This window comes from Colobus angolensis, unplaced genomic scaffold (genome assembly GCF_000951035.1).
Source record: "Colobus angolensis palliatus isolate OR3802 unplaced genomic scaffold, Cang.pa_1.0 Scaffold9, whole genome shotgun sequence".
NCBI classification, from domain to species: domain Eukaryota; kingdom Metazoa; phylum Chordata; class Mammalia; order Primates; family Cercopithecidae; genus Colobus; species Colobus angolensis.
Window position 1 is genome coordinate 2,941,900 of NW_012122931.1, and position 25,844 is coordinate 2,967,743.

At 46.6% G+C, this 25,844-nt stretch overlaps 1 protein-coding gene across 1 annotated transcript in view; it reads left to right on the plus strand.

Moving 5' to 3' along the window:
- Nucleotides 1-19,187: 19,187 nt before the first annotated feature.
- Nucleotides 19,188-25,844, plus strand: part of RAPGEF1 (Rap guanine nucleotide exchange factor (GEF) 1) — a 130,981-nt gene continuing 124,324 nt past the window's right edge. The window contains exon 1 of the mRNA XM_011931182.1: nucleotides 19,188-19,251. Within this exon, the coding sequence (XP_011786572.1) occupies nucleotides 19,188-19,251 (64 nt within the window). The remainder of the gene's footprint in view (nucleotides 19,252-25,844) is intronic.

The following is a 25,844-nucleotide window of genomic DNA, read 5'->3' on the forward strand; positions in this document are numbered from 1 at the left end:
TTCATTTCAGCTACACGTATCCCAGTGCATGCAGGCAGACCATGAGGCCCTGATCTTAATTTGAGTCTCTCTGAAAGGAACGGGCCTGTGCTTGCAGGCTGTGGTATATGTCAGAGCCACAGCAGGGCTGATACACCAACAGGTATATTTTTTGCCTTGTCTCGAGACACCTCCCCAGTTTCTCCTTGCGGAGTGACTCTCGGGGATTAATTAAATTGTCTTCGTTCAGCTCTGGAGGTGAAATGATTACAGAGTGTTGCATTTGTGACAGTTAAAAACCACAAGACATTCAAGGTCCTCGTGTACAAAGTAACGTACAAATTGCATTGAGCACTGCAAGAAGGGGGATTTCATACCCTTTTGTTTTTCTTTCTTGATTAATTTTCACAGTAAAGATAAATTCAGAAATGCTGTTGTGGTGTTCTGAGTCTTCCTTAACCCCTGCTCCACTGGGAATTTCGGGTACGTGAAAGTAAATGTGTGTAGTCTCCTTGCAAATTTGTCCGTGCAGCTAGCATGAAGCACGGTGCTATTTGCAGAGAGACCAAAGCCCAGTCAACCCTTTTCACTTTCTGTAATCATTTGGTCCTGGAGCTACAGAACCTCTCAATTAGCATAACCACACTAATTTGTGCTTCTGCCTCAGCTTGTCAAGAGTGCCTTCCAAATATTAATTCTCTGAGCTCATCAGAAAACCAAAGGCACAGATCAAAAGCATGCTTTTCTTCATGATCTGTCCTTGTTTTTTTCTGTTCATGAGGAGCTTTCTCTGTTAATTACCCTAAATATGGAAGGTTATAGAATGAAGCTTTTATATTTGACAAGTAAGAATTGGGCTAGGGACCTGGATTACCGAGACTCAGGCTGGGGACTGCCCTTGCTACAGGGGTGCCGAGTTCCCTGGCCTCAGCTTGGCAGGAGAAGTGCACGTACTGCTGAGGAAATTCTGTAGGCTAAAGTCATGGGGAGCAGGTGAGTCACGATCGTCAGAAATGCTTGGACCTGTGACATCTTTGGGCGATGAAGAGGGAACCAGCTTGGCACTGCCACAGACACACCGTGTCCTCTGGGGCAAGCCAGGATTCCCTCCTGGGCCTCTGAACCCCACTCTGTAATTTGAGGGCCTTGAACTGGAACAGAGGTTCCTAAGCTTTTTAAGATCGTAGGCCTCCCAAGAGTCTGATGGAAGCTCTGTGGACCTTGTCCCCAGGGAGAAAGATTCGTTATGTATGGACATGTTTCTGCCAAGCTGTAAATTCCCACTACTATATGACAAATGAGGATTTGCAAATACCCAGGGTCTTGGAAAGACCAAATAGAATTTTTGTTGTCTGAAACAATCAGGACTTAGTTCAGTCAGATCTGAGTCCGAGTGACAGTAATTATGCCTTCCCGGAATTTGGTAAGGATTCTCTGAAATGGGGCTTGTAAGCTGCTGGATGTAAAGCCTGCATGGATAAAAGGGGGAACCTCTCCCTTACGGGTGAGGTTTTAAAAAAATTTATGTATAGTAAAATTGATGTTGTGGGGATATACAGTTGTATTTGTTGTTTTTCATTTGTGATGGGGTCACGGTGTCACCCAGGCTAGAGTGTGGCGGTGCAATCATGGCTCATTGAAGCCTCGACCTCCTGAGCTCAAGGAATCTTCCACTTCAGTCTCTTGAGTAGCTGGGACTACAGGTGTATACCACCACACCCTTTTCATTTTAAAAAATTATTTTTGTAGAGACAGGGTCTCCCTATGTTTGCCAGGCTAGTGGGGTATAAAGTTTTGTGCGTTTTAACGCGTGTAGATTTGCATAACCACTACCACATTCAGAATACAGGCCAATTCCTTCGCCATGGGGAGAAAAGCCTTCTTGCCGCCCCTTTGCAGTCATACCCTTCTCCCACCTTGGCAGCATGGATCTGCCTTCTTTCTTTCTTTTTTTTCTTGAGACACAGTCTCACTCTGTCCCCCAGACTGGAGTGCAGTGGCACCACCTCGGCTCACTGCAACCTCTGCCTCCTGGGCTCAAGCGATTCTCCTGCTTCAGCCTCCGGAGGAGCTGGAATTATAGGCATCCACCACCATGTCCTGCTAATTTTTTTATTTTTAGTAGAGACGGGTTTCACCATGTTGGCCAGGCTGGTCTCTAATGCATGGCCTCAAGTGATCTGTCCGCCTCAGCCTCTCAAAGTGCTGGGATTACAGATGTGAGCCACCGTGCCCAGCCAGCATTAATTTGTTTTTTATCTATACCTATAGATTTGCATTTTCCAGGATATCATGTAAATATAACCATAGAGTGTGTGATCGGCCTTTTACTCTGTACTGACTTTGAGACTCATCAAATTGTCCTTTTTATCACTGGTTCATTCCTGTTTATTGCTGAATAGTATTCTGTTGTATTGACATAATAACTGGTTATCTGCATGAGAATTTGACCTTGGCTAACTATCTGTCCATTTGCTAGAAATAGACAAAGATGGCACAGGACCAACAAAAAGCAACCCAATTTTTAAATGAGCAAAGGACTTGAATAGGCATTTCTCCAAAGGAGATATACAAATGGCTAATAAACATGTCAAGCCGGGCGCGGTGGCTCAAGCCTGTAATCCCAGCACTTTGGGAGGCCGAGACGGGCAGATCACGAGGTCAGGAGATCGAGACCATCCTGGCTAACATGGTGAAACCCCGTCTCTACTAAAAATACAAAAAACTAGCCGGGCGAGGTGGCGGGCGCCTGTAGTCCCAGCTACTCCGGAGGCTGAGGCAGGAGAATGATGTAAACCCGGGAGGCGGAGCTTGCAGTGAGCTGAGATCCGGCCACTGCACTCCAGCCTGGGCGACAGAGCAAGACTCCGTCTCAAAAAAAAAAAAAAAAAAAATGTCAAAATGTGCTCAACACCACTGATCATTAGGGAAGTGCAAATCAAAACTACAGACAGAGCTGGTGCAGTGGTGCATGCCTGTAGTCCCAGCTACTCGGAAGGCTGAGGTAGGAGGATTGCTTTAGACCACAAGGTCAAGACTGCAGTGAGCTCTGATCGCACTGCTGCACTCTGTCCTGAGTGATAGAGTGAAACCCCGAAAAAGAAAATTAGCCAGGCACAGTGGTGTAAGCCTGTAGTCCCAGCTACTTGGGAGGCTGAAGCAGGAGGATTGCTTGAGCCCAGGAGTTCTGGGCTGTAGTGCACCGTGCCTACCGGGTGTCTGTACTAAGTTCAGCATCAATATGGTGACCTCTGGGACTATCATGTTGCTTAACGAGGGGTGAACTGGCACAGGGTAGAAGCGGAGCAGGTCAGAACTCCTGTGCAGATAAGCAGTGGGATCTCACCTGTGAACAGCCACTGCACTACAGCCTGGACAGAATAGTGAGACCCCCGTCTCATTCATTTATACATGCGTATATACATACATGCATACATACTTAAGTACATCTCTACCTACCGCAGGGAGATACCACCTTACACCCATGAGGATGGCTGTTTTCAAAAACACAGAAAATAGAGCTTGCAGATAGCTGAACAGGTGGCACACCTGGGGAGGGCGTGGAAGCTCTGTGCCCCTTCTCGCAGGCCCTGCCCAGTGCAACTCTTCATCTGTGTCCTTTGTAATATCCTTTTTGATAAATGGGTAAGCACAAAGCAGATGGAATTAACAGACTGTGGCTGCTGTTTTTAAACGGGGTTTGCCAGTATCTTCGTGTCTTTTCAGAGGATGGGCCGACTTTCTGCAACAAGGGAGAGCAGAATCACAAGATCCTTAGGAGGGACCTTGACATTTCCTGTGGCAGATTTCAGTATTGCTGGTCAGAACTCGTTTCATCCATCAGGGTTGCTATAGGCTTTCTTTCTAAGTGCCTTAATCATCTTTAGCCTTCCTTGGATTTACAAGGCCATGGATGCTGAAAGTAACAATCCCGGTGTTTTAGGAGAGGAGTGGACTTTTTTTCCCATGAACCCTATGGGAAGTCTGCTGCTTCATAGGTGTATACGGCCTTCCTGAAAGCATGTCTGAAAATTGAATATCAAACCTGTATCTTAACAATATACACTGTCAGCCGGATACGCACGCAGTCCGATGAGTTACCTGAGTAAGGACGAGGATCTACAGCTTTGGCATGGCCACTCACCTCTGTCTTCTCTCAGCAGTAGTAGTTTATGAAACCTGTGTTTTTCACTCATATCAACTATTCCATTTTCTCATTTTCATTACTTTTTATAAAATATTAATGGCAAAATATAATAAAGCAGTCAAACTCTTTCCACAGCAGCAATCACTGCCACCACAACAAAGACACCCCACAGAAAATAAGTGTTGTGGAAGATGTGGGGAAATCTGAACACTTGTGTGCTGTTGGCAGGACTGTAAAATGGTGCAGCCACTGTGGAAAACAGTATGGCAGCTCGCCAAAAAACTAAAAATAGAATTACCACGTGATCCAGCAAAGTATATACATACTTATGGGTGTGTACGCAAAAGAAGGGAAAGCAGGGACTTGAGGAGACGTTTGTGCACCCTCTCTGTAGCAGCATCGTTCACAACAGCCAAAAGATGGAAGCGACCCAGGTGTCCGTCCAGCGATGAGTGAATGGGTAAAGAAACGTGGGCTGTTCGGCGGGCGCAGTGGCTCACGCCTGTAATCCCAGCACTTTGGGAGGCCGAGGCAGGCGAATCACAAGGTCAGGAGGTCGAGACCATCCTGGCTAACACGATGAAACCCTGTCTCCACTAAAAATACAAAAAAATTAGCCGGGTGTGGTGGCGGGCGCCTGTAGTCCCAGCTACTCGGGAGGCTGAGGCAGAAGAATGGCGTGAACCTGGGAAGTGGAGCTTGCGGTGAGCCGAGATCGCGCCACTGCACTCAAGCCTGGGTGACAGAGCGAGACTCCATCTCTAAAAAAAAGAAACGTGGGATGTTCATACGTGGAATATTATTCAGCCTTAAAAAGAAAGGACTTTCTGACATACGTTCCAATGTGGATGAACCTTGAGGACATTATGCTAAGTAAAATAAGCTAGTCACAAAAAGACAAATACCACGTGATTCCACTAGACCGTGAGGTGCCTACACTAGACAAAATTATAGCAACTGTAGGGTGCTGAGGAGGCTGCCAGGGGCTGGATGGAGGGAGGAATGGAGACTATTTCAGTTTCGCAAGGTAGAAAAGTTCTGGAGATGGCTGCTGGTGGTGGTAGCACGTTAATGAATGTTACTTATTACCACTGAAGTGTACACTTTAAAATGATTAAGATGGCAAATGTTATATGTACTTTACCACAGTTTTTTCAATGTTTATATAATTACATAATTTGAAGTATCTTTTTAAATTATTTATTTATTTATTTGAGATGGCGTCTCGCTCTGTCACCCAGGCTGGAGTGCAATGGTGTGATTTCAGCTCACTGCAGCCTCTGTCTCCCGGATTCAAGTGATTCTCCTGCCTCAGCCTCCTGAGTAGCTGGGGCTATAGGCGTATACCACCACACCTGGCTAATTTTTGTTTTTTTAGTAGAGACGGGGTTTCACTATGTTGGCCAGGCTGGTATCAAACTCCTGACATCAAGTGATCTGCCAGCCTCAGCCTCCCAAAGTGCTGGGATTACAGGTGTGAGCCACCATGCCTGCCCCCCGCCCTGTTTTTTTTTTTTTTTTTTTTTAATGGAGAAAGAGTTTTGCTCTGTTATCCAGACTAGAGTGCAGTGGTGTGATCATGGCTCACTGCAGCCTCAAACTCCTGGGCTCAAGGAATCCTCCTGCCTCAGCCTCCCAAAATATTAGGATTACAGCTGGGAGCCACCTTGCCCAGCCCGTGAAGCTTTTATTCCAGGGCAAATCCTGCACCTCTGGATGGGGACCCAGTCATCTTGTACCTGGGCCTTTCAGTGGTGCTGGGCCCCTGCCGTCCCCTGGCAAGCTCCCATTCCCATCAGGGGCCGATGGAAGTCCCTGGGAGCCTAAATGTCTAGTTGAGCTCTAGCCCCTGGTGGTGATGCAGCTTGGCGCATAGTTAGTGCTTGGCTCATGTCAGCTGTTAATAAAGACTCTCAGGCTCTGCAGTGGCTTCCCTCCGAGGGCTCTGCCTGGATCCATCAGCGGCACTTACTCTCTCTGAGTTGACAACACAGATGGCACTTACTCCAGAGCCGTTTGGCAGGATTCCAGGCTATTGCCACATTCTTGAGAAGGTATCACTGGCTTGGGGGAGGGGAAAAGAGAGAACGATGTAGGCAAAAGCAAGATCAAGGCCCTCTCCGAGAATTTTCCAGCCTGGCAGGCCCTGTTAGGTGGCATGGTGCCGCTGTGAGTGGGAGTGCCACCTGGAGTTGGCCACGATAGGGTCTCTGTTCCTACGAGTATCATTAACGTGTATCTCTACGAATCCGGGTGATAACCACTTACCTTTGGGTTTTTTTGATACTAAGACACCAACACATGTAAGACATGTAAGGCGTTACCGATTTAATGTTTCTCAGGAAACAAAGGAGAAAATACATTAGCAGGTGGATTATAAAACGCACCTTGATTTCAAAAGTGAAGCTGTGAAAAACTACAGTATCCAAGGGAGATTGATTTTGGGACCTCTGGTGGATACCAAAATCCACAGATGCTCAAATCCCTGATACAAAATGGCATAGTACTTGCAGATAACCTATGCACATCCTCCCATATACTTTAAATTATCTCTAGATTACTTACAATGCCTAATACAGTGGAAATGCTATATAAATAGATGCTATACTGTCTTACTTAGCGAATATTGACAAGAAAAAAGTCTGTATGTGTTTCAGTTACAGACACAGCCATCCATTTTTTTTTTCCTGAGTATTTTCAATCCTCGGTTGGTTGAATCCACAGATGCCGAACCCATGGCTGCAGAGGGCCAACTGTATATGACTTAGAATCAGGGAGATACAGTATAAGCCACTGACCCATCTTCAAGCTGATTTCTTCGACGCTTGTTCCGTACAGTCGGTGGCAATAGATGCCTGGAACCGCTGATAAAGAAGAAGTCAGGTCTCCTGCCCTCATGAGCTTGCTGTGACTGGGTCCAAGTGCACCCCTCCAAATAAGACTTCGCCTTTGACTGAAGGGTTGGACTCTGGATTTTTTGCTTGTCAATGCACCTCTATTCTAGCCTCTCAGTTAGATATCTGGACAGCAGAGGAAAATTGCTCTGAGGATCACCGTGCTGACAGAGCGTGTGACAGATGGCGTGATGATCACACTTCCCGGCTTCCGCCTGCTGTCCTGGCATCGTTATTAACGGAGCCCTCCCTACCCCCTTCGAAGTGTCCTGGTTTGGATGAGAAAACACTGAGGGAGTAATCATTGACATCTGTCGTGTTCCACAAATTCGCGTTGGAGAGAGTCTGGGTTTTCAGTGAGAGAACTACTTCAGGTCCACAGCCTGTTCTAACACAGGTCAAACCCATGGAGTCTGCAGGAGGGTCAGTGGGATTGGCTGGGGCTCCGTTCTCCCATGGGCATCTGCTACTTGTCATGTTCCAGTCACTCCAAGAAGCATCAAAATCTATGATGGTTTGGTTCAAGAAACATAAACATGTACATACAACAACCAGTGCACGTTATCTTAAGGTAAAAATCAGATCAACCAAATCTCAAATTGTTATTCTTTGGAATGGGTGAAAAGGATGTTAGTGTTTTTCTCAATTTAAGTTTTATAGAGAAAGTTGGAAAAATAAGCATATAGGGACTCTAGTCTTGGTTAACTTGGACAGAGTTTTTTTCTTGTTTTTTTTTTCTGTTGCTATGGAAAAGGTACAGGCATAGGATTTTTCTAAGAAGTTTCATTTTTTATGCAAGTGATATACTGCATATTTGGTGGGAGGAGGTTAAAGGAAACAGCCAGAAAGCAGGTAGGAAGCTTGATGTTTGTGACAAATTGATAACTTGCAGCCTGTGATGTTGGCAGGTGTTGCTGACAGGGTCATCTGGGCCAGGTGGTCACTGTCCTGAGGACCTGCTGGGTACCCAGAATGCTGCCTGCCTGTTTGGTGGCTCTCAAACATTAGCACCTGGAGGTTTCTGGGCTCCGGCGCCTGGTTTCTGATTCAGTAGGTCTGTGGTTAGGCTGAGAATGGGCATCTCTAGCAAGTTCCCTGGTGACACTGCTGGTGGAGGTCGGGGGGTATCTTTGGAACCACTGCTCAAAGTCTGGAGAGGAATTGGAAGGGTCATAGGGACTTACCTATAAGATAAAAGATTGCCCTTATAATAATAATGATGATGATGATGGCATAACAAACAATTTCTGTGCATTAATGCCAGGAGCTGTGCTACATGTATTTAATCCTCCCAGAAGGACTGGAAGGAGGTCATTTTACAGATGAGAAAACTGAGGCCCAAGGCTGGGCGCGGTGGCTCACGCCTGTAATCCCAGCATTTTGGGAGGCCAAGGCAGGCAGATCGCCTGAAGTCAGGAGTTTGAGACCAGCCTGGCCAACATGGTGAAACCCTGTCTCTATTAAAAGTACAAAAATTAGCTGGGTATGGTGGCCCGTGCCTGTAGTACCAGCTAATCGGGAGGCTGAGGCAGGAGAATTGCTTGAACCCGGAAGGGGGAGGTTGCAGTGAGCTGAGATCGTGCCACTGTGCTTCAGCCTGGGTGACAGAGTGAGACTCTTGTCTCAAATAAAAAAGAAAAGAAAAGAAGAAAACATAGCTACGTGGGCAGTAGTCAGATGGGCTATTCCCCTAACTTTGCCCCAACTCAGTATATGACTAAGTACAAATCCTAACTCTTTCAGATCTCAGAGAAGCGCTCTGTGTCTTAGTTTCCTCCTCTGTAGAATGAGAACAGTAACGGTATCTTTCTCTTATTGTAAAGATTTAATGCAACCATGAGTGTAAAATACACAGAAAGGAGCCTGGTACTGCACGGGCTAAGTGCCTAATGAACATCAGCTACTACTGTCTCTCTGAGCGACAGAGCAAGACTCCGTCTCAACACAAAACAAAACAAACAAACAAACAAACAAAAAACCAACAAAAAAGGCCCTGAAGGGTTTCTGTGACTTGTCCAGCTGGGTTGAAGAGCTAGGTTGGGAGAGCTGGGTTGAAGCCGCTGTCCAGTATTGAAACAAACCCTTATAAAATGGAGAAGTAGCTTATTCATAGCCCCAGAAAGACATAACAAACTGAAGACTTTTCTAGTAGTATAAGTACGCGTGAACAAGAAAATGGTGACCCTTCTGCTTCCAGTTCATGCTTCTTGTCGGCAGTATTGCGAGGGAAAAACAACAGCGATCTAATGGGCCCTGACAGGAGATGGCCAGAAGCTGAGCAGTTGGGAAAGAAACTCTTTGTTGAGTCTCACTCTGAATGTATATTGTGCCTTGGGATATTAGCTGGTTAATTTGGATGACATATTAGTCACAATAAGCAAGACATTTACAAACTAAGCATCCAGAATGTGAAGACAAAACTAAAATTTTGCCAGGCACTGTGGCATGTACCTGTAGTTCCAGCTACTCTGGTGGCTGAGGTGGGAGGATCAGTTGAACCCAGGAGTTCAAGTCCAGCCTAGGCAACATGGTGAGACCCTGTCTCAAAAAAAAAAAAAAAAGAAACCCACAACCTCTTTTTTTTTGTTTTGTTTTGTTGAGATGGAGTCTCGCTGTGTTGCCCAGGCTGGAGTGCAGTGGCGCTATCTCGGCTCACTGCAAGCTCCGCTTCCCGGGTTTACGCCATTCTCCTGCCTCAGCCTCCCGAGTAGCTGGGACTACAGGCGCCCGCCACCTCACCCAGCTAGCTTTTTTTGTATTTTTTAGTAGAGACGGGGTTTCACCGTGTTAGCCAGGATGGTCTCGATCTCCTGACCTCATGATCCACCTGTCTCGGCCTCCCAAAGTGCTGGGATTACAGGCTTGAGCCACCGCGCCCAGCCTACAACCTCTTTAAAATTTAAATTATATCTGAAGTCACGCAGTACTCACATGAGTAATTTTACAGCATCAGGTGTATGTGCTCTATAAAGGGTTTCATCTCAGCCCTCTTTTTTGGGCTCTTCTGTCTCCTGAATTCTCCATTTGGGAACTGGCAGTCTAGTCCCGTGACACTAAGCCAGTTAGCTAAACAGTGGTCCTTCTCAAACACATGTTTCCAGCCCCTCTTTAGGACATTATGTGCCTGAACCAGAGCTCTGGTTCTTCCCTTCACTCTCTGCCTGGTAACTGCTCTTGGGTTCCCCCATCACAGTAAATAACGCCATTTTTGACCCAGTTGTTCAGGCTCAAATCTTGGTTTAGATGAGAAAACAATGAGAGCGTCCTTGCCTCCTCTCTCCCGGTGCAAATCCAGTCCCACAGTAAGCCCCCGCGATTTACTCCGGTAAATCCTGACTGGTCCCTCTTAGCACCTCCTCTGCTGACCCCTTACTCCAGGCCACTGCCGTTCTCCTTGGACTGCCCCATGCCTTCCTAACCGGCTTCTTGGTTTCTACTCCCGACTCAGAGCCATTCATTCTGCATTCCACAGCCAGAGTGTGAACTGGATCGCATGGATCCTATTGATGATTGCCCAGGGCTTCCCCACACATGTGAAGAGATCCGAGATCCGAGGTCCTTGACGTGGCCTGTGCGCGCCGTGGACTCTGGCTCTTGACTCACTCCCCGACACCCCTCTCCCCGTCGCTGTGCCCCAGCCACACTGGCTTTTGTGCTCTTCTTCCAGGTGTTCCTTTCTCTCAGAGCCTTGGCACTTGCCGTTCTCTTACTGGAATGTTCATTCCCCAAATATTGTAGGGCACCTGCTGAGAAGGCACGGACAAGAGCCGCGATTTGAAGGCTGCTGGCGCCACCATTTTCCGATCATGTGACCTTGGGAAAATTTGCTCACCCACCTCCTTTTAAAAATCAATTTCTCATTGATAAGATGGATCTTGCGGTAAGGTTGTGGTGAGTTCCTGCTGGGGAGTACTGGATCGGAAGTACTGGGGATCTGATATGAGTTCCTCTTCCTGCGTCTTTTGCTCCCTAGCTCCCTCACATCTTTGTTCAGATGCCACCCAGAGAGGACAGCCCTAACCACTGGGCCCACAATAGCAGACAGGGTGCCCATCACTTTCTGTCCCTCCCTTACCCCTGCTCTTTTTCCCCCCTTTAAATGTAGCTTTTTTTTTTTTTTTGAGACAGTCTCACTCCGTTGCCCAGGCTAGAGTACAGTGGTGCAGTCTTGGCTCACTGCAACCTCCTGGGTTCAAACGATTCTCCTGCCTCAGCCTCCCCAGTAGCTGGGATTACAAGCATGCACCAGCATGCCCGGCTAATATCTTGTGTTTTTAATAGAGACAGGGACTATGTTGCCAAGACGGGTCTTGAACTCCTGAGCTCAGGCAATCTGCCAGCCTTGGCTTCCCAGAGTGCTAGGATTACAGGCGTGAGCCACCGCACCTGGCCTATTTGCTGCTTTTTTATGATTTTTTCCCTATTTGGGAGGTAAGCTCCCTGTCAGGTACTGTTTCACCGAAGCCCAGAATGGTGCGTGGCACATAACTGACGCTCACTAATTTTTGTTGAATGGATAGTGAGTACCCATTGGGTATGGACTCCAGATCTCTTAAGGGAGACAGGGGTGCATTTTACAAGCTTGAGGAGCACAGCTGGAGTGCAGGCTGTGACCGTGTTCACACTCGCACAGCTCAGTGCAGAGGACCATCAGCAGTGAGTGGCTGGGTCAAGTTTATCTGGAGACGGGGAGCTGTAAAGGGCAGAGGCACCACAGCCTGGAGCCTGAGGTCAGCGGGCTGGCTGGGAGAGGGGCCGGAGGCTTCCCCAGCGCGGGCATTGCCTCTTCCAGTACTGCCATGGTCCAAGTGAAGCAGAGGCTGTGGGACCCTCAGCAGTGGTGTTTGAGAGTCCACTGGATGTTGGCTGTCAGGTTTCCTTTGACTCGCTGGAGAGGAGGGACATGAACTACAGCGCAGGCAGCAGGTGCAGGGCTGTGCCCAGTGTCCAGTCTTCATGTGAAGAAGTGGGAGATGAAGGTGGGAGAGGTAATTTGGGGCCAGACTCTAAAAGGCCTCAAATGCCAATCCATGTACTTAGGACTTCTACTTTTAGTATTACAGGAAGCATCAAGGGGTTTTTATTTTTTATTTTATTTTTTTGAAACAGAGTCTACCTCTGTCACCCAGGCTGGAGTGCAGTGGCGCAATCTTGGCTCACTGCAACCTCTGCCTCCCAGGCTCAAGCCATTCTCTCACCTCAGCCCCCCGGGTAGCTAGGACTACAAACACACGTACCACCATGCTTAGCTAATTGTGTTTTTCCTTTTTCTGTAGAGATGGGGTTTTGCCATGTTGCCCAGGCAGATCTCAAACTCCTGGGCTCAAGTGATCTACTCACCTCTGCCTCCCAAAGTGCTGGGATTACAGGCGTGAGCCACAGTGCCTGGCCACATCAGGGATTTAAGAAGCATTCTCTGTACATATTTAGACTTTCCTCCAAGTCTTCTACATTTCTCCCTTTCCCGTACTGAGGGCTACGTTTAGTTCCTGGCCAAGTCCTGACTTTGTAAAGAACAACAAGTGAAACAGCTTCTTCAGAACCCTGGATGCTGAGCCCTGATTGCCCTTCAGTGAACCAGCCTCATCCATGAAGATCCTTGAAAAGCCAGAAGGTGTCTCATTGGGGAGTCCTTGAAATCTGAAGCAGGGGACAGGTTCTGAGCCCCTGTATTTTGTAGGTTAGGTTAGCGCAAGAAAGATGGGCTGGTGACTTTGCAGTTCATTTCTGTATAGTGTCCTTCGAGGCCTGCCTGGATAGAGAAACAAAGCAGCCTCGTGTGGGATCCAGCAGCAATGGCGAGTGGGATGGGAGCCAGCGTATGTAGTTGTTGACACATCCCCTGTAGAAGTGGGGCGGTGGGCTAGCTGTGGGAGAGCACTGCACTAGGAGTTGGTGATTTGGGGCCTCTAGCCTCCTGTGAAAGGTCTTTTTTCTCTGGACCTCAGTTTCTCCATTTTATTGTAATGAGCTGGGCTAGCTCAGTAGTTCTTAACCTCTTTTTTTTTTTTTGAGACAGAGTCTCCCTCTGTCGCCAGGCTGGAGTGCAATGGCGTGATCTCGGCTCACTGCAACCTCCGCCTCCCGGGTTCAAGCGATTCTCCTGCCTCAGCCTCCCGAGTAGCTTGGGAATACAGGTGCTCACCGCCATGCTCAGCTAATTTTTGTATTTTTAGTAGAGATGGGGTTTCACCATCTTGGCCAGGATGGTCTCTATCTCCTGACCTCGTGATCCACCTGCCTCGGCCTCCCAAAGTGCTGGGATTGTAAGTAAAGGCGTGAGCCACCGTGCTGAGCCTTTCTTAACCTCTTAAAACTCCTTAAGACTTTGGTGAAAGCCATAGACCTCTCTTCCCAGAAAAACGAACACATTTGGTTTGCCAACACCTTAGGAACCCCCAAAGCCCATGAGACAAAGCCCTGGATCTGTAAGGCCCTGTCCCATCTGACCCCCAACCTTCCCCTGGGCACGTACCTCCAGCTACACAGGGCTTTCATACACGCTGCACCTTTGCCTGGTCCAGCTCTGCTCATCCTTCAGGTCTCACCCTTCCCTGACTTCCAGATTAGATTAGGTCGCCCTGCTAGACATGCGCCCTCCCCCCCCCGCCCTGAATTTAGCACTGATCACCAGGATAACTAAGTAATTCTTCGTGCATGTTATCCGACTCTCCCCAGGCCCCGTGTTGGTATTTGTTGAGTAAATCTCTGAGGCCCCTCCAGCTATGACATTCTGAGACTGATCTATGAGTTTGCAGGTGTGTCATAGGAGAGTCCCTGAGCTTGTATTTCCTATGACATTCGACATGTGGTGGCCTTTGCCTTCGATGATTTCCTCTAGGCCTGGACAGGAAAGTTACTTCAAAGCAGTCTAGGCCAGACTCGGTGGCTCATGCCAATAATCCCAGCACTTTGGGAGGCTGAGGCTCGAGGATCAGTTGAGGCCATGAGTTTGAGACCAGCCTGGCAACCAAGCAAGATGCTATCTCTACAAAAAATAATTTTAATAATTAGCCAGGCATGGTGGCAAGTGCTTATAGTCCCAGCTAGTCAGGAGGCTGAGACAGGAGGATTGCTTGAGCCCAGCAGTTGGATGCTGCAGTGAGCTGTGATTGCACCACTGCATTCCAACCTGGACGACAGAGGGAGAGTCTGTCTCAAAAAAAGAAAAAAAAAAAAAAAGGCAGAGTCTAAGGACCCAGAAGACAGAAAAGTGGCTCCCAGACTTTCTGCCTCAGTGCTCTGCTGGGCCTGACCTCCAGGCTGGTCATCGCCTTTGTTTATATTCTGGGCTGAGCTGGAACTCACACTTGGAACATTCCCACAGTGCTTGACGCTTCCTCGTATTGTTGTATTTTTCTCCAGGAGGGAAGTGACCGACATCAGACTTTCCTCCCAGCAGACAAATTCCATACACAAAGCTTTGTGTCAGCTACCGGGTACCCGCCTGAGAGTCCAGCCTCTGTTTCTTTGATTCTGGGTGGGTGAATGTGCACATTACAGGGATCCACGAGCCCTTCCCTTCTGAGCCATTTCTATCTTTAAAAAAAAAAAAAAATCTCCTTCAAGAAGTGAGCACCGCCTTGCAGGATCCTGACTCAGAGTTCATCTGGAGCCAGCAGCCTCTTGCGTGTAGGGACAGGCGCTCCTTAAAATGTTCCTAGTTCAGTGGCTACAATATTACCCCTCTGGTTTATGTCATGTTCCACAATCAAAGTATCATTCTTCCTGGAGTCCAGCTACTCGGGAGGCTGAGGCAGGAGGATCACTTCTCGGAGTTTGAGGCCAGCTGGGCAATATAGGGAGACCCTGTCTCTTAAACAAAAAATTATTCCTGAGGTACAGATGTTTGTAAGATAAATTTTATTTTAATTATACTAAGATAATGAATTATTTACTAGAATATTGCAGTGGATCTTACTCTGATATGGGGGAGAAAATCCCGAGTGAGGGTAAATAATTTTTTTTCAATGTATTGTATCTAAAGCTAAAGCTTGGAGATTTATAGGTAATAATAATTAAAACAGTGACAGTAGCTATTCTCATTGAGTGTCTGCTGTGTACCAACAAATTTGAAACATCTTTATTTTATTTTAGTTTTTTTAGAGATGGGGTCTCGCTCTGTGGCCCAGACTGGAGTGCAGTGGTGTGATCACAAATCACTGCAGTCTTGACCTCTTGGGCTCAAATGATTCTCCTGCCTTAACCTCCCACCTCAGCCTCCCAATCTAAATTCTTATTTAACCTTTAAACCACCCATGAAGTAGATAACATAATTGTACACATGAACGTATATGAAAATACAGGGTGTGGAGAGGTTTAGTTTCTATCCCAAAGTTGCTTAGCTAGGAAGTGCCCACAGAGATTCAAACCAGGCCAGCTGGCCTTCAAAGCCAGTTCCTTCACACTGTCCTCCTGCCTCCTCTGGTCATGAGGAAATGGGTAGCAGAGGTTTTCCTAGGCAAGGATAAAGATTTGGGGGCTGGATCTGGCCCTCCAACTAAATGCCTAGCCTTGATTCCTGCCCCTCTCTGAGGAATCTGTGAAACGGGGGAGGGGCTCGCTGGAGCAGATGATCTTGTGGATCTCCTTGGGTTTTACGGAGATTTGGGGCTTGGAGTAGTCATCCCTGAAGGAGTGACCTTGATAACACACAGCCAAGTCGGGTCTGATTGAAGGCAGTTCATACCGTTACAGGCTTGGAAACTTGTCACAGTGGCTATGCAGTCAGCCCTCTGCTTCCCATTTGTGAAGAATCAAAAAAGTTGGTGTTGTCTCCCTGAAATGTGCACTGGCGGTGGGTCGCTTACCCATCTTGGATTGCAGGCATATTGGTCTTTGGGGATGGCTCTGTGTTTTTTTGTTTGTTTGTTTGCTCACTCGCTTAGTCTGGGACACTGCAGAGGGGATGACTGTAAAAGACGTTTTCTGAGCTGGGGATTAGAGAGGAATTCTTAAGATTAGGTTATTCTGTTGCTGTCCCCCTCCCTCTCCCCCTGAGCAGTTCACATTGGAGTTACCTTGGGGGAGCCATGATTGAGAAGTGGTTGGACCACAGGGTCCTCATTTCAAAGCTCTTCTCTCAGGGAAGTGTCCAGTTCATTCTAAAGGTGCATCAGTAAATTAGTTGTTTGGAACCTAGGATGCGTTTTTTCATGGAAACACCATTACGAATGTGTTGGCCCCCAGCTAAGAAATGACAGAGCGCGCACCCGAGCCCAGGTTCTGTGACTGTGACCCATTGTTCTCTGTGTGCACAGGAGCCTCGAGGAGCTGCCCCAGACACGGCTCCTGACTTCAGGGGCTTTGCACTCCTGAGAGGGAAGAAACTCCAGGGCTGGGAGTGGCCTGAGCTAAGGAGTGGGGAAGTGGAGGGAACAGACCCCAGCCACCCACACCCTCTGACTCTTGCTAGGAGAGGAGAGTTTATTTTATGGATTAGAAACTCTGGTTAACACATTCCGGGGGAGAGGACAATCAGTGTGTGTATGTTGGGGATAATTCTCATTGGTTTATTCCGTCACCTATCCACCCATTTATTCAACAGAGAGCTATTAAGCACCTACTGTGTGCCAGGTATTCTGCTGTGCAGCTGGTTTCATTGGACCCCTGTAGCGTGGTGGGGGTTCCCTGTGCTTTATTCCAGTTTGTGGCTACAGTTTAATCTGGGGAGGAGCTTGTGGCTCTGTGAGGGAAACGGGGAGCCTCTGCACGCATGCTCCTTCCCGCCGCCTCATTGGAGAGGGTGCAACAGACACATACCATTTGCTTTGCCAAGTTTGGAATCTCAGGCCGTGATTTTGCAAAAATGACCTCTATATTGGTAGATCAAAATATGAGGCCTCAAGATTTTGTAGAGATTTGGATTTTGGTTTCGTCTGTTTTGCATAAATTGGAAAGATTATTTCCCCCTCCTTTAGAAAGGAAGGGCCTGGTATAACACAGTGACCCACTGCGCCCAGAAACTAACAGGGCGTTAAGTGCCTCTTAAACTTAGTCTCTCTGGTTCTGTGGGTCTTTTATGGAATGTTGTCTCAAATTTTACTCCAGTTCTATACTTACTCCCATTTTTTACCATCCAACTCTGTAAAATAAATTTACTTTGGTGCTTTTGGCTAAATTGACCAAAGCCAGACGTCTGCCACCTAAGCTAATATATTTTCAGTCTACAATTATAAAAGTGATGAAGGGCCGGGCATGGTGCTCACGTCTGTAATCCCAGCACTTTGGGAGGCCGAGGTGGACGGATCACTTGAGGTCAGGAGTTTGAGACCAGCCTGGCCAACATGACGAACCCCCATCTTGACTAAAAATCCAAAAATTAGCTGGGCATGGTGGCGCACACCTGTAATCCAGCTATTCAGGAGCCTGAGGCAAGAGAATCGCTTGAGCTCAGGAAGCAGAGGTTGCAGGGAGCTGAGATTGCGCCACTGCACTCCTGCCTGGGTGATAGAGCAAGACTCCGTCTCAAAAAATAAATAAAATAAAATAAGCAGAGTGCAGTGGCTCACACCTGTAATCCCAGGACTGTGGGAGGCTGAGGCAGGAGTTTCACTTGAGGCAGGAGTTTGAGACCAGCCTGAGCAACATAGGGAGACCCTATCTCTACAAAAAGTTTTAAAAATTAGCCAGGCAAGGTGGCATGCACCTGTAGTCCTAGCTTCTTGGGAGGCTGAGGCAGGAGGATTGCTTGGGCCCGGGAGGTTGAGGTTGCAGTGAGCCATGATTGTGCCACTACACTCAGCCTGGGTGACACAGCAAGACCCTGTTTCCGCCTTCCCCCCAAAACAAAGATAAATATTCACCAAGGACTTCCCTGAGTGTCAGGCAGCATGCTAGGTACTTCACAAATGTTCTCTTGTATTTGATTCTTATTACAACTGAGGAGGTGGGACTGGAATTATGCCCAGTTAACAGATAAGGAAACTGAGGCTACTGTGCTCAATTGGCAAAGCCAAGGGGCAGAGCTAGGATTTGCACCCAAGCTGGAGTGCAGTGGCGTGATCTCGGCTTGCTGCAACCTCCCCCTTCCAGGTTCAAGTGATTCTCCTGCCTCAGCCTCCCAAGTCACAGGGATTACAGTTTTGTGCCACCACGCCTGGCTAATTTTTGTATTGTTAGTAGAGACAGGGTTTCACCATGTTGGCCAGTCTGGTTTTGAACTCCTGGCCTCAAGTAATCCACCCACTTCAGCCTCCCAAAGTGCTGGGATTACAGGCGTGAGCCACCTCGCCCAGCTCAGAGCCTGCGTTCTTACCCATACCATGCTGTGGGGATTCTTTAGGAGTTTGATAACCTCAAACTCTGGGACTAAAATAAATGAAATCTTTTCATCCACCTCGACATTGTCTTCCTTTTTACCAAGAATGTATGATTGATTTCATTCCCTTCTTTTCTTCCAGAAAACCCATCGTTCAGAATTTAGATAGTGTAGCACTTTCTCCAGCAAAATTTTTCCCAAAGTGCAGTGGAAGTTTGGAACGTGAGGTTATAAATTCTTAGCTGTGTTTGTCCCCAAGGTGTTTTCTTCTTTGGAGACTGAGGTGTAGCAGTGTTTTCTGATGTCTTGTTGTGTTTTGTGTTTCCCTTGGAAACAAAGCATTAGTGAAATCAGCTTGTTTTCTCTGACAGTACTTGTTACGTGGTGCACACTGGTCTGATCGTGGGACTCTGAAATAGAAGGCATGGCATAAGGGTCTGTGTGAAAATGTTTCTCCTGGCGTGCCCCAGAATGGTTCATTGATGACTTTCAGCTTTTTTGACCACCTGATTCCCCATTTCTCCTGCGAGGAAAAGTGGTATTAAAAGTATTTGGACATAAAATTCATCTTTCCAGCCACTGCTGTGCTGGTGAGTAATAAAGTGTCAAAAGGATGACGAGGAAAGAGCTTCTTAATATAGACCATGCCTGAGACACACCGGTAGGGCGATAACAAGCCCTTTCTTCTGACTTCCTCCCTGGGGCCGAAGGGATTTTGAAAGGCAGAAGGCAAAGACTGTTCAGAATGAGATTCCTCAAGCTTCCCTTATGAGGCTGCCTGGGCTCTGCTGCTGGGTGATTTGGGATGTCCAAGAGATGATCCCCTTTCAGCCAGTGACTCTGTCCTCAGTTGCTGTTCCAGAAAGACGCCGGGGCTGGGGAGGGCCCTGTGTCCTCTGGCTTTAAAATGGGCAATGCTGTTGAAAAACAGAAGCCCTTGAAACGAAGTCATCTGTACCCCTGGAAACAAGGTAAGAAAGCCCTGCGCTTCCTTTCCAGGAAGAAGCAAGAAGGCAGTTTTCTCTGAGAGACTGGCCCAGCACCAGAGCTGAAGTGCCTGGGGAATCACTTTCCAGAGCAGAAAGCACTGGTAGTCCAACATGGTTTCAAGAAAATTCACAGTTCTTCTGAGGAATAAGATGATTCCTCTCTCAATATGAGGGCTTGGTTTGGCTGAGGGTTTAGGTTCAACTTGAGATGCTTCATTCAGTGCAGTATGTGTCTGTTGAAAATTTTTACTTTTTTTGAGACAGAGCCTCGCTCTGTCCCTCAGGCTGGAGTGCAGTGGCACGATCTCGGCTCACTGCAACCTCCGCCTCCCAGGTTCAAGCAATTCTCTGCCTCAGCCTCCTGAGTAGCTGGGATTACAGGCACCCGCCACCACGCCCGGCAAATTTTTGTATTTTTAGTAGAAATGGGGTTTCACCATCTTGGCCAGGCTGGTCTTGAATTCCTGACCTTATGACCCACCGGCCCCCGCCTCCCAGAGTGCCGGGATTACAGGTGTGAGCCAATGCGCGTGGCCGAAAATTTTTACTTTTTTAGAAATACTCCAAGTCAGGCAGGTGCAGGGGCTCACGCCTGTAATCCCGGCACTTTGGGAGGCTAAGGCGGGCAGATCACTTGAGGTCAGGAATTCGAGTCCAGCCTGGCCAACATGGTGAAACCCCATCTCTACTAATAATACAAAAATTAGTCAGATGTGGTGGCAGGCACCTGTATTCCTAGCTACAGGATGAGACAGGACAATCGCTTGAACCCAGAATGTGGAGGTTGCAGTAGCTGAGATTGCACCTCTGCACTCCAGCCTGAGTGACAGAGTGAAACTGTCTCAAAAAAAAAAGAAAAAAGAAAAAGAAAAAAAGATATTCCAAGTCAAAGCTTTGATATCTAGTAGTTTGAGGCTTTTGTGATATTTTTGGTTTAGAGAATGTTATTAACAGCTTTTAAATATATAGCACTTCCAAAAGTTCCAGAGTACTTTCAAGGTACTTTCTGTAAAATCTTAACATTTATCCATCCTGGACACCCAGGGAGTGGGATAGCAACCTCGCCTGACACCTGCTCTGTCTTTCTAGGGCTTGGGGTCATGTCAGCTTGAGAAGGAGGAAGTTGGCAGGGCCACAGAGCAGTGCAGTACATTTGGAACTCAAGGACCTTTAATAGTGTCTCAGTGCAGGGCAGTCTTCTGATGCACTCAGCGGCCTTTTTTCATAGTTACTGACCCAGGAGGCCGGCTGGCTGGCAGGCATGCCAGAGATGACATACACAAGACTTCACCAGGTCTTTTTCTCCTCTTGCCAGAAGAAGTTGCAGTAGCATTTGATCGGTAGCAAGACAGTTTGTTCACAGCTGCATATATGGGTGTGTTTATGAAAAGAAAAAAAAAATAACTGGAAGAAAATGCATGGAAATGTTAAGAGCAGTTGCTGTTTGTCAAATGATAGATCTTTTTCTCTTGAAAAGCAAGTAGGTGGGATGCTAATTTACTGTCAGGTTCCAGCCCTTCTGACTTTCCATGAGTCATTCTTTTGTCTAACATGTTACTTTGGAAAGGGTACTCCTTAGCAATCCTTGATTGGATCCTGGTTTGAACAAAACAGCTATTAAAGACATTGGGGGACAGTTCGGGAAATTTGAATATAAACTCCAGGGTGGATTATAATGAGGAACTGTTGTTCATGTGATTATGTGTGATACGGTGCTGAGTCATGTAGGAGTATGTGCTTTTTTGAATAGTCATGCTGAAGTATTTAGGGGTGAAGAGTTATGCTGTCTATCATTTACTGTCTAAAATCACAATCACTCTGTGATTTTCCCTGTGTACACGTTAACAAATTTGTATGCCTTTTCTCCAATTAAAAACAATACTGTAATCCCAGCACTTTGGGAGGCCGAGGCAGGCAGATTACTTGAGCTCAGGAGTTCGAAACCAAGACCAGCCTGGGCAACATGGCAAAACCCCATCTCTACCAAAAATACAAAAAGTTAACCAGGCATGGTGGCGCGCGCATGTAGTCCCAGCTACTCAGGAGGCTGAGATGGGAGGATTGCTTGAACCTAGGAGGCAGAGGTTGCAGTGAGTCGAGATTGCACCATTGCACTCCAGCCTGGATGACAAAGCAAAACCCCCGTTTCAAAAAAAAAAGAATCCCAGGGCACCACCATGACCCTGATCTGCAGCCCACATTCAACGTGGTTGTGAAATCTTGATGAATGAATGATGGCCCCAGGTTCCAGGGCAAGCAGCACTGTCTGTGTCTAGTTTAGGGACAGGCGAATGGGAATCCCGGGCATATCGTTATGTGGATTTGCTACAGGCAGTTGGGACAGCCCAGACGGCCCCTGATTTCTGCCCCGGTGCCCCTGTTTTAGGTGCTCCGGAGCATAAGACTTTAACCAGAGCCAAAGATGATCATGATTAGCAAGGGCAGGCCCAGAGTGCGTTCCAAAGGCAAATTGAAAGGAAACTGTTATCTGCCATTTAGATCGTTTACGTGTGTTTCCATGTCATACACCTGGGGAGTTGAAAAGCCGCAGGGGCAGAACACCAGTGTGAAAAACATGAATCTCACAGCCTCCACCTGCATTCTATGCTTGCTAGAGAAGCTTCTCTAGTGATTTGAGACAGTGTGGGACACATACCCGATGAGGGGACCACTATACTGTCTGACTTACGGTTCTGGTTTTTATTTTTTGATAGCTCTCAGGACCAACCCCACACAGAAGAAAATGTTTTTTACAATAATGGATGCTCTTCGTGGTTGAGAAATCTGACTCATTTATATTACCATAGTGAGTTCCAGCAGGCCCCAAACAGAAAAAAATAAGATGGGAAGTGGCACGAGGCAGTGGCTCAAGTGTGATCCTGAGCGTTCCAACCAGAGTTCTGGCCCAGCCCGCTCTCCGACCTTGAACAGATGCATTTTCTAATGCCAAATGCCCTGGCTTTCCTTGTCTGCACTGATTTCAAACTTCCAGCTTCCAGAACAATAAGACTATAAATTACTGTTATTTAAAGGCACCCAAATGTGTGGTACATTGTTGTAGCAGCCATAACAAACTAAGATAGTGGGTACAGGTGGGAGAAGCAGTGATTATTGATTGTTAACCGTAACTAGGCTTTCCTTGTCTACAGTGGCCTGTTCCAAATGACTGCATCTTATTGTGTTATTTAATTTACATCCGCAGGGTTTTTTTTTTTATTATTGATCTGTTTACCACTTGATTGTAAACCACCTGAGGGCAGGCAGTCGCAGGGTTCATTGTTTTGTCCTCGGCACTTGCACGGTGCCTGGCACATGTGCCCTCTGTGAGTGCTCTCTGGCTGTCGTTTCGCTGCTGGTATAAAGAAGGGTAGGCGTATGCAGGACATGGTGGTTCCTGGTGCACAGTGCACAGTGGACATGCAATAAATAGTGGTTACCAGTGCCAGCAGGTGTATTTGGGACTTGGAAGGTGGCAGGTGGTTATTTGGGCCTGGAAATGTTCATTCTTAGCCTTTCATTGCCCAAAGTAGAAACATTGGAGAATGAAAATAGGTACACCTTCCTCTATCCCACAGCAGTTCTGAGTTTACAAACAGTAAATGTATTGATGATTGTTCAGTTGCAAATATTGCTTCACAAAAGCCCCTCTTAAAGAGTCAACATTTAGTCGTTGATTCATACAACTGGAGGAAACTTTGAAATTTAGAGCTAAATTAAACTTCTCTGAAATAGGCTTATAATCCTACCCTCCCAGAGGTAGGCAGGCAGGCAGGCACCCTGCCTGACTGGCTCCTTTCCTTCTTTCCTTTCCTTTTATTCCTTCCTTTCTTCTCTTTTTTTTTTCTCTCTTTCAAAATAATTTGAAGAGTTGCTTACAGTGTTCATTTTGGCTCTTGGGAGTACAGCACTGACAGAAGTTTCCTTGGGAATTAAAAATTGCAGCAGTAATTGCAAATTGAATTGTTATCTCTTTCAAAAATCCCAGCAGCTCCAGGCCATACCAGCCTGGTAAATGGAAATGTTAATGATTTGCATGTTTGTACACAGTGTGGGTGTGAGCGAATGAAATTAACACCCTTAGTAGAAGAGCTGAGTATAAAAAGCTTCAGCCCACAGGCCTTGGTGGATTGTGGGGTTTGCTGTGCTATAAGCAGATTGGCAGGCCCAGTTGGGGCTGGGGGTGGCAGGGGGTGAGTTAAGGATTTGCCTCAGTTCTGAATGCGAGTGGTTCTTCTGCCATAGGGGCAAATTTAGAAATGTTTGCTTTCCAGCCAGCAAAGGTGTTTAGACTCGCCTCTGCAGATTAGATGGCAAAGTAGCATCTGGTGCAACTGGATGCCCGTGTGCCAGCTAATTAATATTGATCCGGAATGCACAAGGGCTGGGTGCTGCAATAACCACCAGCTCAGTGCGTTCTAGCTTCTAAGTAAGGCAAGACAAATTACTTCACATTTCCAGGCCTGTTTCCTGATCTCTAAATGAGATTAATAATAATGCATACTTCGAGGGACTACTGTGAGCACTAATGAGATAATTCACATAAAGGGGTTATAGCCCTTAGCATACAGTGAGCATTTAATGAATAATAGTGATTCTTGTTATGCGTTGCATAGTAGAGAGAACCTTGGATTTACCAGATCCATGGACATGGATTATCTGCCTGTCTTCATCCCAGTCCCAGTGGCTGTATGAGTTTGGGTAATTCTCCACCTGTTTCCATCTCTCAGTTTAATGTATCACATGCCCGCTCATCTTGAAGGACCCCTTGCAGGCCGTGCATCAATGACCATCAGCATTGGTCACACTGCCTTTCAGATCTGCTAGCTCCTAGAGCATTCAGTACCTGCTCAGACAGCCTCAGTTTGGCTGAGCTGAGAGATCACAGGAGAGCTTTTTATGGTGTTGAATTCTTTGAAAATTTCTTTAGAACTCTGGAGCCCAGGTGCCAGGGTGGAGTCTTTGTTCTCCCACTTTCTAGTTGGCTGACCTTCAGCAAGTTACTTAATTTCTGGGCCTTAATTTCCTCATCTGCAAATAGTGCCCACTTCCTAGGGAGATGTGAGGATGAAGGAGTCTGTCCATGCAAAGTGCTTAGGATGGTGCCTGGCTTGCAGTCAGTATCCAGTCAGTGTTTATTATTGTTATTACTTTTAGATCACATACAGCGAAGTTACGTTTGATTTTGGTTGAAATGATGTTACATTATTAAAGAAAAACATTGGAGCAAACGGATACAATGCAAACAAGAAAATGCATGTTGAGTGTCTAAGCCTAAAAGACACAAAAGACTGGGCATGATGGCTCACACCTATAATCCCCGCACTTTGGAAGGCTGAGGTGGGAGGATTGCTTGAGCTCAGGAGTTCAAGACCAGCCTGGACAACATAGTGAGACCCTGTCTGCAAAAACTTTTTTAAAATAAAATTAAATTAACTGGGCGTGGTGGCACACATTCAGTGGCATGATCATGACTCACTATAGCCTCTGCCTCCTAGACTTAGGTGATTCTCCCTGTGTGTCAGCCTGGGTGAGCTGAGGTCCTGTCTTAAAATGAATGAATGACCTAAAACATAGTAAGGTGGCAAAAGTGTTAGTTGGTGCCATTATTCTGTTTCAGAGTGGCTGCACACGATGCATATTTTTCATAGAGTTGTCAACATGTGCGAATAATTTTGCTTTTTTTCTTTTAATTTTATGCTTCTATGTGGTCTTCATATCTACTATGACTGTGACATTCCATCATGTTACTGTTCCATAACTTATGAAATCATTCACCTGCTGTTGAATACTGAAATTATTTCCACTTTTTACAGGTCAGGCAGCAGTAAGTAGCTTCATTAATATAGTTTTGTGATTCTGTTGGATCACGTCCTTAGGATAAGTTCCCAGTGTAAAGTTCCCAAGCCAGGAACATAGAAATAGCTTTAAGGATCTTGCCTTGTTTTCCAAAAGTGATGCATTTTCATGAGTGATGTATAAATTTACCAGTTACTTACAAGCACATCAGCGCTGAATATTATTTTGAAATCATTCGTCTTGTAAAACGTAAACTACACTTACAAACGCCATTTTGATGAATTATCTGATGGCATGGGACTCAGAGAAAGGGTATGGGAAGTTCAAAAGCCATTATCAGTGTTAAGAATCTATTTCGTTAGAAAATTCTAATTTCCCACAGTCATTTGCTGAGGGCTTGACTCAATCTCATTCAAGTGCTGAGTTTCCTAGAAAAGAGACATGAGGCCTTATTTAAGCGTACCCAATTACCATCACAACTTTTTGTCTTCTGCCTCCCAGAGAGCAGTGATTATTAAATACTTAGTTTCTTCACATGAAAGAGACAGAGTGAACCCAGAAGTGTTATTAACATTGTTAATGTAATGCTTACTGTTAGGCAGTGTGACTAATGACCCAACAATCCCTCTTGCTGCTTCTGTAAAGGGCTAACCATTTCCCCAACTGCATATGTATGACATGAGCATCAATTTCGTTGTTAGGAAAATAGATACATTAAACAGCTTGCTGGGAGGGTGGTTTGAATCAACTAGTGCAGAGCGTCAGGGTGTTGGAGTGAA